Below are 19,180 nucleotides of genomic sequence, written 5' to 3' on the forward strand. Positions count from 1 at the left end.
ACATTCCATAGAAGCTCTCAGTTGTCTTATAAAAATTGATTTAAAAAAAAAAAAATGTACATATCAGGATTCCAAGATGGCCGCGGTGCTCTGAACACCACGGCCGCCGAGCTCCGGTCCCCTAGACCCTGATTGTTGCTTATCTCTCCGGCGGTGCCCAACCCAGGCGAAGGAATATGGTGGCGGGGGCCACCCGTAAGCGGAGGAGCTGCACCTGAGCCCTTTGAGCCTGCCCCCGTGACATTTCGGGGATCGGGCACTTGACGTTTGACCGTGAGGCAACCCCAGCAGGATTCGGCGATCCGCGACTGCCGCTGCAGCATTGTAGCAGAGGACCGCCTTCAACCCGTGGGCGGCCGAGGAAAGGAGGTGGATTGCACCAAGTTCGGTGGACGCGGCTGTGGGAGGCTTCTCCCCGCGCCTTGTTGGGACCCAGCGTGGCCGCCAGCCTTGGAGCAGTTTTGAGGTGCCGGGGAATCGGTCTGTGGCGATCTGCCCACGCTGGCGGGAGGCACACCAGCTGGCACGGGAGTGGGCGCTTGGAGGAGTCCAGAGGAGAGAGGCAGGCCCTGCATGGCGCTGCACCCTCCGTGTCCATTTCGGCGGCGGCGACTGCCTGGATTCAGACCAGCCTGCAGCGTGGGAGGTGGGGGGGTGGGAGCCCCCTGGGAACAGCACCTCGGGTACGGTTGCCACCTTGTTGTGGGTGGGGGGGGGCAGGCCCTCGACCCCTGGGCAGTATTATCACTCCCATCCACGGAGGTCTCTGCATTGGGATCTGGCAGCTCCCCCCTCCACTCGTCTGTCAGTGAATCACCTTCTGTGGTCCCCTTTCTCGGGCCCACCACCACTCCTCGGAGTTGAACTGGTTGGCGCAGCAGACAATACGGCCTGGGAACAGAGGGGGTGGGCCGGTGGTCTCTTCTCTACTTCCTAGCACTTAAGGCGCCTCATTCACCTTCACCATACTAGCACACTCAGCGGATCTCCGCCCAGCCGGATCTTGGCAGTGCCAGATAGGTTGCAGCGGGGCACTGGGGACTGTAGAGACCATCGGACCCTTGGTCCCTCAGATCGGCATCCAGCAATACCTATCTGACCCTGCGGAGACCCCGGAACTCCGGTTTCTGACCACGCCATCATGAGCATATGACAGTATGTCTAAGAACAAAGCCAAGGATTCCCAGCCCCCTCAAAGACCCTCGAGGAGGCTGCAGGAGAATAACTCACTAAGCTATCGGCCAAAGACTTCGAGGACTCCCAATTAGCATGCTCTAGCGAGTGGCCCTCGTGGGACTCTCCGGCAGGCACGAACGTGCAGGATCAACTGGTCACCCAGGCAGCGCTGAAACTCCTGCTGGCCGACATAGTGGAGAAGGTCACGACGGCGGGGCAAAAGCAAATGGATGCCCTCGGAAGATCTGGCGGGAGGCCTCCAGGAGATCAAAAGGGACATTAGCAAGATGGAGGAAAGGGTGGACACAAACGAGAGGGTGATCCAGGACATCGCCGAAGACGCAAGGAAAACCGAGACTCTCCTGGATACGCTGGCGACCACCACTCCCAATCTAGAGCTCCAGGTCGAGGACCTGGAAAACTGGTCTAGGCACTCGAACATTCGGATAAAGTCCCTTCTAGAGAACATCTTGGATCAAGATCTCCCCCAAGCAGTGAATGTTATTTTTGCGAACATCCTGGAGGAGCCGGGGTCAGAAGATATGGTTTTCGACAGGATACAGAGTGGGCCCCAAACGTGCTGATCCAGGTGCCAGGCCCCAGGATGTCCTGGTAGAGATGCATAGCTTCACGGTGAAGGAGCGGACGCTAGCAGCTGCACGGAAGGCTGGACGGATCACTTACAATGGCACAGAGATTGCGTTATACCAGGACCTGGCACAAGTAACCTTAAACAAGCGAAGGAGAACGGGGCCGGTTCTTTTCCCATCTAAGAGCACAAGGTGTGGGATACAGATGGCTGCACCCCTTTGGATTGGCCTTTGAATGGCGAGGGATTGTGCAGAAGATCACCACATGTGACCAGGGCTTAGCCCTGCTGCGGCTTGAAGACGAGGCTCAGTCTGGGAGAGTCATGGGTCCAGAACGCATTCAGGGGTTCTGCAGCGCATTAGAAAACGGAAGCCCATCTAGGGAGCGCTAGAGTTCAGTAGGGGACGATTTTCTTTTTTTTTTCTTTCTTTCTGTTTATTGAACCACTACGTCTACCCACCGAGCGTTGAAGATCTTCTCTCGACGTCAACGGCCTAAATTCACCGATTAAGCATAAGAAAGTGGAGCGCTTCATCAGGCGAGAAAGGCCGGACATTGTTACGCTCCAAGAGACCATATTAGAACGGTTGACAGGGGAAGGGTCAAGTTTTGGGGCTATGCCAGGGCGCTACAGGCGGTGCAATCGGTAAAGAAAGCAGGAGTCCTACGGGCCCTCAGAGATGGGCTGGACCTACGTATAGCTGGAAAAACGGCAGATGATCAAGAGAGGTTTTTAGCAGATTCTCGTGAGGGCAGTGAATCCCCTATTACGGTGGCAACGTTATATGCTCTTAATACCGCACAGGATGGCTTCCTGCAGGAGGCCTTGGAGAAGCTAGAGAAGTTTGCGAAGTCCCCTATCATTCTTACTGGCAACTTTAATATGCATGGGACCCAGCGAGGGATCTAACTCCGGGAGGGGTGGGCCAACAGGGGAGACATCACAGGCCCTGAAGGAGAGAATCACCAATCTGGCCCTAGTAGACGTGTGGAGGGAGGTACGAGGAGAAGCTGGGGGGGGGGGGGCACACATTTTACTCTCTCATCCATCGGTGCCATTCAAGAATAGACTATATCTGGCTACCAGTCAACCTTCTGGGGAGGGTGCTGGACATCTTGTTGGGATCTACAACGTTGTCGGAGCATACTCCCCTGTCCATATCTTTGAAGGCGGGGGCCAGACCAGCGGGGTTCTGGGAATGGCACTACCCGTTCTCCCTTTTCAAAGATCCTGTACTGGCCCGTGAAATTGAGGCAGAAATGGCACGCTTCTTTGAGAATCCCGAAGGGGACACAATGCCACAAGTCAGGTGGGACGCTTTTAAGGCTACCCTGCGGGGCTCTATTATAGCAATCAAGGCAAGACGCGGGAGCCGAGATTGGAGGAGGTGCGCCTAGAGGAAGTACTAAGGGGGATAATGGCCAAAATGGGGCCAAATCAGACTCGGGCTACTCAAAGGGAGTATAGAGTAGTGCAGGGCCAACTAGACTTGATCCATACTCGGGCAGCGGAGCAGAGCCTGCTGTATCTCCGACAGAAATATTCTATCAAAGCCAATAAGGCCAACCGACTGCTCTCGAATGCTTCAAAAGGAGCAGGCAGGGAAGATGATGACCAAGATCCGGGTGGCAGAATGGACCACTACCACCAATACTGAAGACATCCTGAGGGAATTCTCTCGTTTCTATTCTGCCCTGTATTCGTCTGAAGCCCCGGTGCAGGTGAAGCAACTAAAGTACCTGGATAAGGTGCATTTACCCTCCATAAGAAAAAGAGTGAAGCAGTGGAAAGGGATATCTCGGAGGACGAGGTAAGGGAGGTGATAAGAGAGCTGCCCACTCTTGCCCGGATAGTTACGTGGCAGAATTTTATAAGCGCCATAGGGAAGTTCTTACCCCCATACTAACCATCTATTCAATCAAATAGGTTGGGACAGTGCAATTGCGCGAAAGTTGTCCTTATTCACAAAAAGGGCGTGCGCTTCCTATCGTCCCATAGCCTTAATTAATGTCGGTTCGAAAATCCATGCTAAGATTCTAGCTAAGAGGATAGACCATCTCATACCGAAGCTGGTCCACCCGGACCAATCTGGATTTGTTAGAAGCCGACAAACCAGTGACAACGTTGGGATGCTGGCCCACCTCGTGGAGAAGGCTCACAAAGGAGGCAGCACCGAAGGCAATAGACGCAGAGAAAGTGTTTGATCGGGTGGAGTGGCGATTCCTTTTCGCGGCTATGCTGAGGATGGGCTTTGGCCCTAAATTCATGGACAGGATTAGAGCCAATTACAGAAGCCCAACCCTCAGACTGGTGGTGAACGGACCACTATTGGCGCCGATACATGTCAAAAGAGGTACTAAACAGGAATGCGCATTCACAGTGTAATGGCTCAATACAGTTCATGGATCGAACACTCCAGATCAAAGTTTTACTGCAGTTCTCAGACAAGGCACTTGAGATCAAAGTCACAATCCATGCCCCTAGGGCTCAGACAATCAAGTAGGTCAATCCATAAGATCTCACTTTGCAATAGTCTTTTGTGGATATCGCCCCTTTTTCCCCCACTTTGATTTGTTCTAAGATGATGCATTTGAGTTGGGCAATGGCTTGTCTCGCTTCTACAAAGTGCATGGCAACAGGTGACTTGACATCCTTTTTTATTTTTGGATAAAACATTTTTTATTGTTTTACATCACATCAAAACAACGTGTAGGGACTAGCCTGTCTCATCCAAGGTCATTCATTACCAGGTTCGTTATCAATCACCCATAACATTTCCCCAAGTCTTTGGTGTGATTAAACCTCATCACCCCCGCTGCGTCTAGCGGGATCTAGGGTCCTTCCTCTTCCCACCTCCCCCATATCCTGTCTGGCGGTGTATATTCTGTGTATATGTCCATTGCTCCATTGGTGGGGGCTCCGGGGCTCCCCATTTCTGCGCCATGTTACACTTTATCAGTCCCGAATGCTGTGTTCAGGAGCAACCTTTCCCATTTATTAAGAGAAATCTCATCCGGAACACCCAGGATGAGAATCTTTGGGTCCAGTGGTACGTGGCACGTAAGGATCTTATTAAGTTCATTGCAGCATTCGTTCCAGAAAGTGTGGATTCGGGGGCATGCCCATAGAATGTGAGAAAAGGTCCCCTCTTCCTCTCCGCATCGGAGACTGTTCGGGTTCGAGGCTCTCTTCCACCTATATAATATCGTTCTGGGGTAATAGACTCTATTTAAGATTTTTAATTGGATCAGCTGAAGCCTGGAGGAGATGGCCACCTCCCTTGGATGCATTAGTGCTTGGATCCAGTCCTCTGGGTCTATCTCCCCTACGGCCACCTCCCATCTGGCCTTTAATCCCGTCAGTTCAGGTGTGGCAAAGGATGTGATAGCATTTTATAGAATGGAGGTGCATTTGGTGGGGATGAAGGCTGGTAGCATGTTGCGCTCTATTGGTGTGTAGTCTGGGATACTGGCGTTTACAGGTATATGGTTTCTCAGGGCATGGGCCAGTTGTACATAGTGGTATTGCTCGGTACCCGGGAGTAGGAATTTCTGCTGGAGAACTTCAAACGAGGCCAGTTCTCCCTCATCACGAATGTCTTCAACTCTCAGAATCCCGGCCCTTACCCATCAGGGCCACGGGTCAAGCCTCCTTATCTCGGACAGATTGCTATTTCCCCACAGGGGTTGTTTGTGCCGTGGTCATTTAATTCTCCCATCCTACGAATCTGTGCGCTTGCTTCCAAACAGCAATAATGTGAGTCGTGGTCATTGGTGGGGGGGGGCTGTGGATCGGTGCCATGCATAGTGGCGACCTCAGTCCCGATGTGGGGGCGGGGGAAGTTCCCCCGTCTCCGTGGAGCAGGTCATTGACCACTGCAAGTTGCAAAGCCCAATAATAGGTTTGGAGGCGGGGAACCCCAATCCCGCCCTCCCAGATCGATCTTTGGAGCGTGGTTAGCGCTATCCTTGGTTGGCCTCCACACCATATGAGTTCCCGAACGAGGGTTTCGATCCGATCGGAGTCTGGGATCTTTAGTAGGGCATTCTGTCAGACGTAGAGAAACCTTGGGAGAGTCATCTTAAAGGGCACGGGTCTGAGGGGGAGAAGCTTCCAGTAGTGGACGTCGCTGACAAAACGTTCAAGGACCGGTTGAATGTTGTGTTGCATAAGCAGTGAGGTCCGTTGTCACCCAGAAACCCAAATATCGTAAGCCCTGCGGTTCCAATCGGTACGGGCATTCCTGGGGGTCGACCTGCGCACCTTTCACCGGGAAGAGAACTGATTTCCCCCAATTAATTTTAAGCCCACTAAATTCACTGAAACGGATAAGCATTTGTGTCACTATAGGGCAGGACTCCGGGCTGGGTCCCCCAGATATCAGGTCATCTGCGTACAAGGAAATTCGGTCCTCATGCCCTTCAGGCCATCTAAATCCTGTCCAGGCTGCTTTTTGGTGGAGCCACAGGGCGAGAGGCTCAATTGCCAGGGAGAAGGGGAGAGAGGGGGCAACCCTATCTCGTGCCCTTCCCCAGAGGGAAGGACCGAGAGGACCAGCCATTCACCCTGACCTCCGCTTGAACATTTGTTTGTGTAAAGTAATTTTACCCATCCCAGGAAGCCGTTGCCAAACCCCATACGTCACATGATTTCCCAGAGGCTGTCCCACCTGACCGAGTCGAAGGCCTTTTTGAAATCTATTGCCAATAAGGTGAGAGGGGTGTCGATGACTGGGGCCCGTTCTAGCGCCAAGTGGAGTTGAGGCAGATTCATTTGGGTTGATTTGTGTGGCATAAAGCCACATTGATCCGGGTGGATCAAGGTGTGGGCCACTGCCTGCAGTCGATTGGCTAGGAGTTTGGCTAGGACCTTGGCTTCACTATTAATTAGTGAGAGAGGCCTGTAAGAGGCGCACATTTCCGGGGGTTTATCAGGTTTGGGAATGGCCAATAGTGGCTTTACATAGGTCTGGTGGGCGGGTGCCTTGGTCACGAGCGCCGAGGAGCATTTTGTAGAGGGTGGGTGGGGGTTGCTATTTTGTTCCCTCCAAGCTTTTCGGCCGGGAATCCATTAGGGCCTGGTGTTTTCCCCGTTGCGCTAGGGCTTCGGCTATTTCAGACTCGGAGAGATCGGAGTCTAATACCGCTCGCTGTTGTGCTGTCAATGATGGGAGCACTACATAGTCTAGCAGAGTCGGGTCGAGTGGTGATGTCGGAGCTCGAGATAGTTCTTCATAGAATTGGGCGAAGGCCTTCGCAATTTCGGCATCCGTCTGGTACCTCTCATTACTTGGAGTAACGATTTCCCAGACGTAGCGTCTCCCCTCATCTCTTCTTTCAAGCCAGGCTAGCATTTTGCCTGCTTTGTCCCCCAATTCGTATATCCTCGCTCTGGAGTCCCAGTGGGCTTGCTTGGCGTTATCCAGCATGGTATTTCTGAGGCTCTCTGTGGCTAGTTTAAGGGACCTTTAGGTCTGCGGGGTAGGGTCAAGAGCGTGCATGTTCTCGGACTGGATCATTTCCCCTTCTGCCTCTTATTTTTTGGAGTCTCTTTTTATTCGCTACCCAGGAGATTATTTCTCCACGCAGCACTGCTTTGTAAGCTTCCCACACCGTTACTGGGTTGTCCACTGCCGGTTCATTTATATCAAAATATTAATCTGAAACTTCCATGAGGCGGTCGACCAGTTCTGGGAACCCAATGAGGTAGTTGTTTAGTCTTCATGTTCTAGGAGGGGTTGTGCCATGCATTCGCATTTCTATTGGGGGGGGGGGGGTGGTCCGAGATTCCACGGGGGAGGAACTCTGCGGATATCGCCCTGTGTAGGTCTATGTTCGGGAGGAAGAGGTAATCGAGTCTAGAGAGGGAGCTTTGGGCACCCGAGTGGAATGAGTAACCTTTGTCTCGGGGGTGTAGTTCCTGCCATACATCGCGAAGGCCCAGGGCGGACACAAAGTTAGATAGCCTCGTGGGGGTCATCTGGGTTGCGCCCTCTAAGGTGGGTACGATCTATGGTATTGCACATATCATTGAAATCTCCCCCCAGTATCCACCGATCTGGCTGGTGTTTAACCATAAGAGTGGTTAGGTCATCCAGTAAGTCCTGGCCCAATCCAGGCGGGGAATATATCGACACAATGGCCAATGTCTCCCCCAAGAGCGAACCCAGGATGAATACATAGCACCCTCGAGGGTCGTGTTCTACGACCTGTGGGGAGAATGGGAGCCTTTTATGTATAAGGATAAGGGTGCCCCTGGATCCCATTGTGTACCCCGCGTGGAATGCGGCCCGGTAGTTGGTTCTCTGGAAAAGGGTACAGTGTGTTCCCGCTAGGTGTGTCTCGGATAACAGGGCCACATCGGGAGAGTGTCTATTCAAGAATTGTCTAATCGGGCGTCTCTTAATTCCAGAGCCCATTCCATTAACATTCCAGGTGAGCAGCCTGAGGGATCTGGGGCGGTCAGCCGGTGGTGAGTGGGTTTGTTTGTGCCATCTAAAACTCGTGTTGGAGGGCTTGAAGGATGTCTTAGTCGGGAGAGCTGCCTCCCATTGGTATGTCTTGCGGGAGTAGGATCCCGATACATGGTGCTGCAGGGTGTAATATGCACAGAGTTGTGATTGGGTGATAGTTCGGGACTATGGCATGCGCAAACAAACAAAACATCATGGAAACATTCATCCCCCCCCCCCTTCCCTATACTCCACACCAACTTGAAGTACCTGTCGCTCCAAACCTTAGGGGGGTCAGGTCACACTTTAACTAATGTCATGAACAACGGAGAGAAGAAACAGTCTGCCCACTTCCTGCGCCATTTGGTCGAATTTCTCGTGTTGGAGCAATCCATTCAGCAATGAAGCAAGTTCGAAGAACAGCGTTGCATAGCTGCGATCCATGAAGCTCCTTTGATATAGGATCATTGCCTGCTCATCTTTCATTCTGGTTCGCCCCCTGTTCAGAGGCTTCCGGTTCTAACCTTCCAGGAACTCTTACGGGTGAGGGGCGGTCCCGTCCGGGCCGGGGTCTCCCTCTGTGTCTCGACGGTCTCGCATTCCTGTCACTTTGATGTGCGTTTCCGCCCACTTCCATGCCTCCTGCGGGTCGGTAAAGTGTACTGTGGATCCCTTATGATAAATTTTAAGCTGTGCTGGAAAGAGCAGCCCGTATTTGACGTTCATGAGGGCTAGCTGTCTCTTAAGTGGTTCAAAGGATTGCCGTGCCCGTTGAACCTCTTGAGTATAGTCAGGAAAGAATGTGATTCGGGATCCATTGTGGGTAATTGTCTCGTTCGAGCTCGACATCTGGAGGAGGGCGTCTCTGTCCCCATAGTTGAGCAGTTTAGCGATCACTGTGCGGGGTGCCGCTCCTGGGATTGGCCTCCGAGGGCATCCTATGGGCTCTCTCAACCGAAAAGAATTTAGAGAAAGAATGGGGTGCATAGATATCTGCAAGCCACTGCTTGCTCTAAGAATAGCTCCATGCTGTGCCCTTCTTCTCCTTCTGGTACCCCAAGAATGTGCACATTGTTGCAACGAGATCTGCCCTCTCCTTCGACTCCAGGGTTTTCAGGCGGGTCATGGCTTGCGACAGTTGTTGGTGAACTCCTCTGATGTTGTCTTCCGCTTCAGAGATGCGGTGTTCCGCTTCTCCTGTCCGGGAGGTGAGTTTTTGAAGGTCATGGCGTAAAAAGGAGACGTCTGCCGCGATACTGTCCATTTTAATCTCCATGGAGGAGCGCGAGCTAGCAATAGCGGCCATCACGTCCCTCAGCGAAAGATTGTCCTCGCCTGTGGGAGATGTCGGCCGTGTTGTTTGGCCCATCGGTGCCGGAGTGGTGGCGACTGCGTATTGATCCATGCTACTCTGCGTGGACGTTTTCTTTTGTCTATCTTTGCCCATGGCACCGGCAGCGTGGTTTCCGTGCCTCACTGTTGTAAGCGTGTTCCTTATTATGGTTGCAGAGGTACGTGCAAAAACAACTGTTATTTCGGGCCCCGGAACACTCCCTCACCCCTTGATTCTAGTCTTGTTCTGGTTTTCAGTACCAGTATTCCCGTTTCAATCATCCCTTTCCTGCAGTTAGGACTCTCGGAGCTAGTGAGCTAGTTGCACAGGCGTAGGATGGGGTCCCACGTTTAGTAGCAAGTACTGCAGGTCAAGAACAGCAGGTCTTGAGGGAGTCTTCAGCGTCGTTTGTTTCTTGGTGCGTTTCCAGGGGAAATCAAGCCTGTGTGATCAGTCTTGTGCCTAGCTGATTCCACACCTCCCGAAGAGTCTCTGGTGTGCACCCGGTGGATTCTTCCCCTGATGTATTAAGGTGGGCCCCCGGACCAGGGCACGTTTTTCATTAGTTTCAGGAGGTTTTCTTTTAATTGAGTTTTCTCCGCTTGGTGCCGTTCCCATTTGTCGCACAGTCCTCTGACCTCCCACCCAGCGCGGCTGTGGGTTGGGGGTCACCGCGTCGGGAGGGTCTCGTTCACCCCGAATTCCCCTTCGGTGTCCTATGGCGGGGGGGGGGGGGCAGGTAGAGCAGTCGCGCTGCTGCAAAGGGCTTCCCCCGGAGGCTTATTTTGTGCTGGTGTCGGCGGCAGCGCACACTTCCCTCCGCTGAGTAGGTGGGGAGGGAGAGGGGGTTCCCCCCACGGGCCCAGGGACTTGTCCGCGGCTCTCCTTCAGCGCAGCGCCGCGGTTCTGCGGAGTAGTGTTCGGAGCTTCCCGAGCACTTACTTGGTGCTGGTGTCGGCGGCAGCGTGCCCCTCCCTCCACCAAATATATGGACGGCCCCTCGAAGTGCCCCCTCCGGGGAGGGGATTCCTCTCTCGGGTCTTCGGCCGTTTCCACAGCTTTTTCGGTGCGGTGCCGTGTTCCAGGCAGCTGAGCCCCGGGGCCGCTCCCCCCACGGGGCAGCGGGGCCGTCACTCGCCGATCGCCCCCGGAGGGCACCGAGGCTGCAGGTCACGTCGCAGCTCGTCGGGGGAAACCCTCCCGGCCAGGCACCATGCGGAACGTTGCGTGTTCTCGTCCCAGCTCAAGCCCAGGATCTGTTTGTGTGTGCCTGCTTTCCTCCGCTGCACAGCGGCCGTCCCCAGAGTGCGTGCTATTGAGCGGGGCAGGGATCCCTTCAGTCCTCGCGCGCCGCCGGCCATCTTGGCTCTTCCCGCCGGCGGATGCCTCCGGGTCTGTATCACTGCAGGGGATTTCTCTGGGATGCCGCTGAGTTGATTTAACAAACTTGGCTTGTAGAGGGACCAGGCGGTCAGGAGTCGGGTCGGATCATTTGTGAGTCATTTCCACACGAAAAACCAGGATATTGTGCAGGATTTGTTTGGTGCCTGTAGGAGCTCCCTGGGCTCACGTCTCGATTGCTCGCTAGCTGGCCATGCCCCCGGACTTGATATTCTTAGTTCGTATATTAGACGTATGCTCAGTCCATCTAGTTTAGTACAAACCACATGGGCATTTCAAGGCATAGACCACGTTGGATGAATCACAGGTACTGGAGTGATTTAACTGAATTGGTTTCCCTGAGTGGTGGTGTGAAATATTATTGCCTGGCAGTATGTTGCTACAATGTGGACAATTCTAGCAGGGTTGTGTACCCTTGTGGTGTTTGTTGTCTTGGTAGCTGGAACCTCTGCTCTTATTAGACTGTTTCGTAATGCTTTGCTATTTCTGTAAGCAAAGATGGGTGGTTGCTGACTGTGACTGAAGTTGAGGGTCTATTTGTAGCATCAGCCCATTTCTTTGTATGATCTTTATTATTTTGATCTGAGTAGAGTGGGTAGTCACGCACACCATGGATTCGCTCTTGTGCTGTTTCGTGTCAATAGAGTTTCTCTATAGCTTCGACTGTCCCAGCTATACTTGCAATGAGCGTAGGGTTGTAGCCCCTTTCATGAAATTTGCTCTGGAGGGATACTGATTGACGTTCGTATTCCGCCTTCGACCTGTTTCTTCTATATATGAGGAACTGGCACAGTGGAACGTTGTCGATGGCACTGCGTTGATAAAAGCTGGTAGCGAACAGGAGACTATTCTCGTCAGTAGGTTTGGTGAAGATCCTAGTCGCTAGGGCATGCGCTTTGTTGTAGATTTCCACATCTAGGAAATTAATCACCGATTTTGCAGGTTTGGGTGGCAAACATTATCCTAGGGTGCATCCCATTCATCATACTAGAGAATTCTTCTAGATAATCTTCAGCTCCTGTCCAAATACCAAATATATAATTTATGTATCTAACAAAGACAGTCAAGTGGCGCGTCCATCTGGGTGAGGTAAGTACATGCTCAGTTTTGAGAGAGTGCATGTATGTGTTAGCATATGTAGGGGCCATAGCGGCTCCCATACTGGTTCCTGGAAGTTGCAGAAAGTATCTCCCTTGAAATTTTAAAGAAATTATTCATTGGGATGTTTCAACAGCATCCGTACAAAGAGTCTATCTCCTTGGCAGTTATCTGATCTAAGAAGTAGCCATTCGACTGCTTCAAGGCCGGCTTCATGCACAATGTTAGTGTATAGGGAAGTTGCGTCCATTTTGAATAGGGTATCTCTGCCGTTGACAAATTGGACTTCCTTCACTTTCTGCAAAAAGTGCATGGTATCCTTTATGTAGGTATCAGTACCCTGGATGAGTGGTTGGAGAATTTCGTCCAACTACTTTGCAAGTGGTTCCACCAGGTTGTCTGTAGCTGCAATGATGGGACATCCAGAAGGATCCACAAGTTTCTTGTGGATCTTTGGGAGAGTGATTGGGTGTGTTTTCTCCAGAGATTTCTGTGTTTTCTCCAAGATGACCCCTCTGTTCTGCTTCCTCCATTGTTTCATTGATGAGAGATCTCACCCTCTCAGTAGGGTTGTATTCAATCTCCTAATATGCCACCTAATGCCAACAGCTCATCCTAGGCACTTTGTAAATGACACTACAGAAATTTAGGATACAAGACAGCGCTTCACTGTAAGGTGGTGTGTGCAATTGTAACAATGAAAGAATTGAAAGACTTGTTCTCACAATCCTGATAGTCTTGGGTTTTGATCTGTTTTCGCATAAGACTGAGTGAAAGGTCAAGGGAAGTAAAGTATAAGCCTTTACTTGCTGCCAAAATGTCAGGACAGGAGTCTAAGCAAAGCAACAAAAAGGGGTGTTGTGTAAGAATTGGTGCAGTCACGTTGTGTGAGACTGCACAACCTTTTCTGCGGTATTGGGTATCCCACCTTTTGGTATGGGTATGTACTACACAAGTTGGTAGTGTGACTGAACAGCCATGCCTATCTCAAGAGGGGTAAATGTGAGATGTAGAAATGAAATCCATAAATAGTAGCCAAGTAACACTCAAGGTTTCTGTTTATAAATAGTTATTTATTTAACGTCCATTTTTTAAATGAGCATTCTTTAAAAAAGCAATTTGTGTAACAATCCAAATATACTTTAAGATGACTTTACAGAATCGAAACAAGTTAGTGGATAATCTTTGGATATGCTTCATAATCAATTCCTACACCCTGAGGTGACTTCAATCACAAGGACTGTACTGGCATTTATATATCGCACTAATTGTACTTTGCAGATTCTGAGGTTGCAGAAAGGAAAGGTTGGGGAAGGAAAGTGTTTCTCAGTACATGTGAGGACAACTAAATCTTCCAATGAAATCTAGATGAGCCTTTCCCAGCAGTAACCCAGCAGTAACAGTATACACTAAACTACCACCTATGAGGGACAACCCGTATCAAAGTCAATGGACTAGAAGAGTCTTCAGGGAGCCAGGCAGGACAGCCAAAGTCAAGTGGGGCACAGTCTATGGATCTATTGCACTTCTTACATCAAAGTCTTGCACAAAGTTAGAGATTTGGTAGAAAATCACTTGTAGGGTCACAAGCTGTTAAGCCTGTGAGAAGAGAGGTGAGATCAACTCTACAATGTAAGCCGATGCAATTCCCAACTGAGAAGAGCACAGCAAAACAAGGCAATAATGTAAGTTCCCCAAGCCTTGTTTGTTTTATTTATTGTGTGCGCCAGACCCTGAGGTAGCAGGGCGCATGTGACAAGAGGGCTTACAGCTTGGTAACAGAAGTTACAAGTTTACAGAACATGGTAGAACAATTTTCTTGGCTCCACAGGATAAAGGTTGGGGCAGTAGAGAAAGTACAAACGGTATGCAGACAACGGGTCATAAAGATCATAAATCTGACGTTGCATAATAGCAAATCTATATCCGGTACAATACATGCGGTAGGTGCGTGGGGAGAATGAATGAGGGTTACAGAGCATTCTCGGTGAGCCATTTTATTGTGTTCTTTCTGAATTTGTTGAACGTTTGGTCAGATCTTAGTGCGTGCGGTAGGGAGTTCCACAATTGAGCTGCCCTAACTGGGAAGCTGGACCCTCCAATAGTGGTCAGTTTAAATCTGGGCACTAGAAGGCGGTTGGGGCTGATAATTCTTGTTGGTCTAGTGGAATTGTTTCTAGTAGGTAGCTAGGGGCTTTGTATAAGTATTTGTGGATGAGGGAGGCAGATTTGAGGTTGTGCGTGTTTTTTTTTTTTTTTTCTTTCTTTTCTTGGGTAGAGAGCCATTTGTGTTTGCGTCTTAGTTCGGAAATATGTGCTGCTCTGGGAATACTTAGGGCCGCTCTAAGAGCATTATTTTGGAGCACTTGTATTCTGTTGATGGTTTGTTTAGATGCCCCTGTGTAGAGGGAATTGCAATAATCTAATTTTGAAAGGATAAGGGCTCTAGATAAGATTAGGCAACTGTCATTTGATAGGAATTGTTTCCCGGCTCGAATTAATTTGCATGTATAGCCGTGGATGAGGCCAGAGAGTTTACCTGTTTGGTAAGGGATAAGGTCGAATCGAGATAGAAACCTAGAGCTTTTACTTCTCTGGCGGCCTTGATGGTGTACCCATTGATGATAAATGCTGAGTAATTAGGGTTGAGTTTAGAGATGCGAGCTGTGGTGCCCAGGATGATGAGCTCCGTTTTGTCATCGTTCAAGCATAGGCCATGGTTGGCCATCATGCCTGGACGATGCTATAGACTCTGTTCACCAAAGCCAGATCTTCCACAGAATCCCCGGTAAGTGGTAGGAGAATCTGGGTATCGTCTGCGTAATTGGTGTAGGTGACGCCCCGATTGTGTCTCGTCAAAGAGTGGCTTGGTGAAGATATTGTAAAGTGTTGGCGAGACACAAGATCCCTGGGGCACTCCACAAGTGATGGGTATCGCGTCTGCTGCCGCTGAAGGGGAGAACACACTCCTGGTCCTGTCACTAAGGAATGACTGTATCCAGACTATAGCCTCCCCTGAAAAGTGGGCCGCAGAGTCCAAGTGATTGCACAGGACTCTGTGGTCCACCAGGTCAAAGGCGACTGAGAGGTCTAGTAGGAGGAGGAGTGCTTATTTACCCTCGTCTCTGAGTGAGTCTATTTGGGCCTTTAAATCGATAAGGGCAGTCTCTGTGCCATGTTGAGGTCGGAAACTGGATTGGCGGGCACCAAGGAGATGGTTCACCTCAAGGAAGTTCTGAATTTGGGTGTATGCTACCTTATCTAGTATTTTTTTAGTAAGAAAGGCACCGTGGTGATGGGCCTATAGTTTGTGGGAATGTTGGGGTCCAGTGTTTGTTTTTTTCAGAAGTGGGAGTACCCAGGATTCCTTTAGGTTACGCGGAATTGTGCCAGTAGTAAAGGAGGCATTGATAAGTTTGGTGATGAAGGGAGCTAGATCTCTAGCAGCGTCCTCGATCAGTTGTGCTGGGCATTGGTCGCCTTTGCAATTGGATGGTTTAAGTGCAAGAATAGTTTTCTCTACCTCGAGCAGAGACCTTTAGTGAAGTTGAATTGGGTGAGTTCTTTGGGTTTAGGTATTGGTGTTTTTTTTCGGGGGATATTGGGTTTGGGCTGATGGTGAAGCTTTCTTTAGAGCCATTTTAGTTTGGAGGTTGGCCACTTTGTTGGTTAGTGTTAGCTGAATGTCTGTGCACCAGGTTTTATCTCAGTCATCCTGTACTGCAATAGGGGTTTCCAATTCTTTTAGAATAGAGAAGAGCTCCTTCATACTGGAGTTAGCTTGGGTAATCCTTTTATAAGTTTCTTGTTTGGCCATGATGATATACTTTTTGTATTGTGTTGAGATATTTATTAGATTGGTTTTATTTTCTGAGGTGGGATGTAGGTTCCATACCGTTTTGAGTTTTCTTTTCTGTAATCTTAGGTTTTTTAGGTGGGGTGTAAACCAAGAGTTAAGATGCTTTTTTGGTTTACTGTTAAGTTTAAGCGGAGCAATGCTGTCGAGCAATTGTCTTGGCATTATTGAATTCCTCCACTAGGAGGCCTGTGTCAGTATGGTCTGGTAAGGAGTTAAGATTAGGTAGGATATGGGGCAAGATATTGTTCGCTGTGATTTTTCATGTTTTTAGTTTATGGGTATGGCAAGGGGGAGGGAGTGTTGGAGCAGTGGGTCTTTTAGTATTGAGAGTAAAGGAGATTAAGTGTTGGTCAGCCCATATTTGGGTGGCGATAGATATGATGGAGAGGTTACAGTTGTGACTGGCAGTCCAGTCAAGAGTTCTCCCTTTGGTATGGGTGGACATATTCACTTTCTGCATGAAACCTAGTTCTGTCTTAACAGTACCTCTGGTTTGAAGAAGAGTGGTCTAGCTGGATTCTGTCTAGCTACAGCAGTGCAGACCCTTGTTCATGGGTCGTGGGGACAAGAGGGAGGATGTTGGTCTCCTGTGGTGGTACTTGGGAGGTTGTCAGCAGCTACGGGCTCTTTTCAGTTCAATGGCACTTTGCGGTTTCAGCACTTCGCAAACAGCACTGTGGCGGATATTGGATACCGGTTGGACTCTTTGCTCGCTCGGTCCTGCCATCTGGTGAGGGACTTTGGATCTGTAGGTCCTACTTCGGGATGGTCCTTAGTGTTCTGGAGCTTCTAGCCGTATTGGTTCTGCGGCAGATGTTGCACTCAAATACGAACACTTACCCCCTGGCATTGGGTTCTTACAGCTAGTCGGGGATAGTGGTCCTGTCTCGGGGTTAGTTGGTCCCACTAACCCAAGGGGAGAGGTCGTTCCGTACAGAGCTTCTCTGTCGAGGTGAAGGTTCCGCACAGCAGCAGTGCTTCACCGGGTAATTCAAAGGTCCAGGAGGTTGCAGCAAGCTTCGTTCCGTTTTGTTTGTCGGGTGTTTCTCCCAGTGGTCGACTCTGCCTGTAGTCCCAAAACCCTTGCCTTTTAAAAAGGTTTCTTCCGTTCATGCAGTCTAGGCTGTCAATGAAACAGCAGGATGGCTGTCCTGAAAGGATAGCCAGCCAATCAGGACTAGTTGCATTCATAGAGACAAAGGACAAGAAAGTTCACATCCTGTTCTGAAGCCTGCCAAAGGCCGGACAAACAAAGGGCTTAAACCTGTCATTACAACGAGTAAAACCCAAGAAAGACCACAAACAAAAAAATTGGGAAAAAAAGACCAGGGCCATTTTGACAAAATGGTCACCATGGGTACATGGGTACTGTACTGCAGCTAAGGGTTCAACCTGCGGTAGAAAAGCACAATGGTAGGAAAAATTTAACCACTGCCACCAGCCATTTAAAGTTGTGGGGGAAGGGGGGGTAACACACACATGTTACATGAGAGAGTAGGATAAGGGACTCCTAGGCAACCCCCAGCACTCCACATAGGATGGTGAGTGCTGGACCTACAAAGAGAAAAGGTAAGTAGTCAATTTCACTTTACTATTCTTGAACTGTACTTCACACAAAAGGTAGTTAAACCTTATGGGAAATCTAAAAGGATTTCTTTGTGACACTGCACTGAAGGTGCTGTGTGTCACCATACATAAAGTAGATGCATATTGAGTTTGTCGGACTCCAAAAACTGTGAAAACACTAAATCCAAATCAGGTAAAAACACAGTGTGAGAAAAAGGTTGCACTCACCGGGGTCCTACAGCAAAAGAGCTAGGTGTCTCTAAGGTCGGAGGATTCTTGCACAGAAATGAATATTCTCCTGCACAGGGTGTCCCAGAGAAGCCGATAGGAGAAAAGCAGCAGAAATTAAGTCTTTCGTACGTAAAGCTTCGCATCAGAATAATGGGGAGATGAGCGGTTTCCCAGTGAAATGTGCAATACTGATGTAACGAGATGGCTTGATGTTGAGTGGGAAGAACTGGCATGTGAGGTGGTTGAAAGTTCTAACACTATTTGTTTTTTTTTCTTTTTTCTGCAGCCTGGCTGATCTGATGCCAAGAATCAAAGTGCAGTCTGTGGAGACTGTGGAAGGCTGTACGCATGAAGTAAGCAAAGTGCACTTTTGTTGGTAGCTTTGGCTTGTGTCCATTACCAATAACCTAATCTGGTAAAGTTGAGAGATGATGGCTGGAAGGTTTAGAGTTAACCTTAGAAAGAATCTTGGTCTCTGGCATGCCCTGGGCAACCCTCCAGACAATTATTCTTCAGCCTGTCAAGTCATTAAAGAAAGGGCAAATACCAAATGCAAGTCATGCTTGGGCCGGGCAGTCAAGCTCTCGCTGCTTGGTTATAGTCCACAAGCCACCCCGTACATGTTTCGGCCTGATTTGGGATAATCGGTGGGGTGTAGATTGGGTCTCAAGGCCCTCCAGTCTCGGGTCTTGCATCTGGGCATACCAGTCAGACTTGGGGTGATTATAAAGTGCTTTTAGTAACCACTTCCAACAGTGCACTGGTCAAGGAATTGAATAAGCAGCTTTGCATGAATATTTCAGAGCTCTGTAAATTTGTCACAATTACCATGGTGTTTTCATTAGCATTTCTGTTGTCAGCAGTTTGGTTTGTCGAATTGAATTTGAGTGTCTTGTGCTAAATGTGATGTTTCTCAATTGAATGCCCTCCTCTATTGGACTGCAAATTGAGTCAAACATTGGTTCTGAATCAATGTCTGTTTTATTTAAGATACTGTTTTGGATCACAGCCTTTTGTACTGTCGAAATGCCCATACCTTTAATATTGTGCCATTTCCATTTGCTCAGGTTGCCCTTCCTGCAGATGACGACTTGATAGCCCTAAAGCCGCGAACAGGAAAGTCTGCCAAGGTATGCAGAATGTGGATTTTGTTGCTAATTGATTAACACGTTTCAGGAGTTTTGTACATGCTCTGTGTTTCACTTCACCACTTTGGTCATTCATGAACTAGTTACCACTCCTATGCTTTCTCTTCTGCCCAAACACCACCTACACGGCCTGCCCACTTATCTGTAGTTGCATCCTTTCCATGATTTATCAAGCAGGAAAAAGGTTTGTCGCAATTGCCCTGACTATCCATGCATCTACGGAAGGCTGTGCAATTGGCATTTGTTCTGTTCCCATTGCCATCATAGTGCTTGCAGGGAGACTTGTTATGTTACTTGGCATTTGTATAGCGCCTTACGTATCATT

General features: G+C 49.6%; 1 protein-coding gene across 2 annotated transcripts in view; it reads left to right on the top strand.

The window, feature by feature from the left end:
- Window positions 1-19,180, top strand: part of MTREX (Mtr4 exosome RNA helicase) — a 1,095,475-nt gene that overhangs the window by 51,282 nt on the left and 1,025,013 nt on the right. For both annotated transcript variants that reach the window (XM_069627280.1, XM_069627281.1), the window contains exons 3-4: window positions 17,994-18,060; window positions 18,775-18,837. In XM_069627280.1, the coding sequence (XP_069483381.1) occupies window positions 17,994-18,060; window positions 18,775-18,837 (130 nt within the window). The remainder of the gene's footprint in view (window positions 1-17,993; window positions 18,061-18,774; window positions 18,838-19,180) is intronic.

This window comes from Ambystoma mexicanum, chromosome 6p (genome assembly GCF_040938575.1).
Source record: "Ambystoma mexicanum isolate Mex_15411 chromosome 6p, UKY_AmexF1_1, whole genome shotgun sequence".
In the NCBI taxonomy this organism is placed as follows: Eukaryota; Metazoa; Chordata; class Amphibia; order Caudata; family Ambystomatidae; genus Ambystoma; species Ambystoma mexicanum.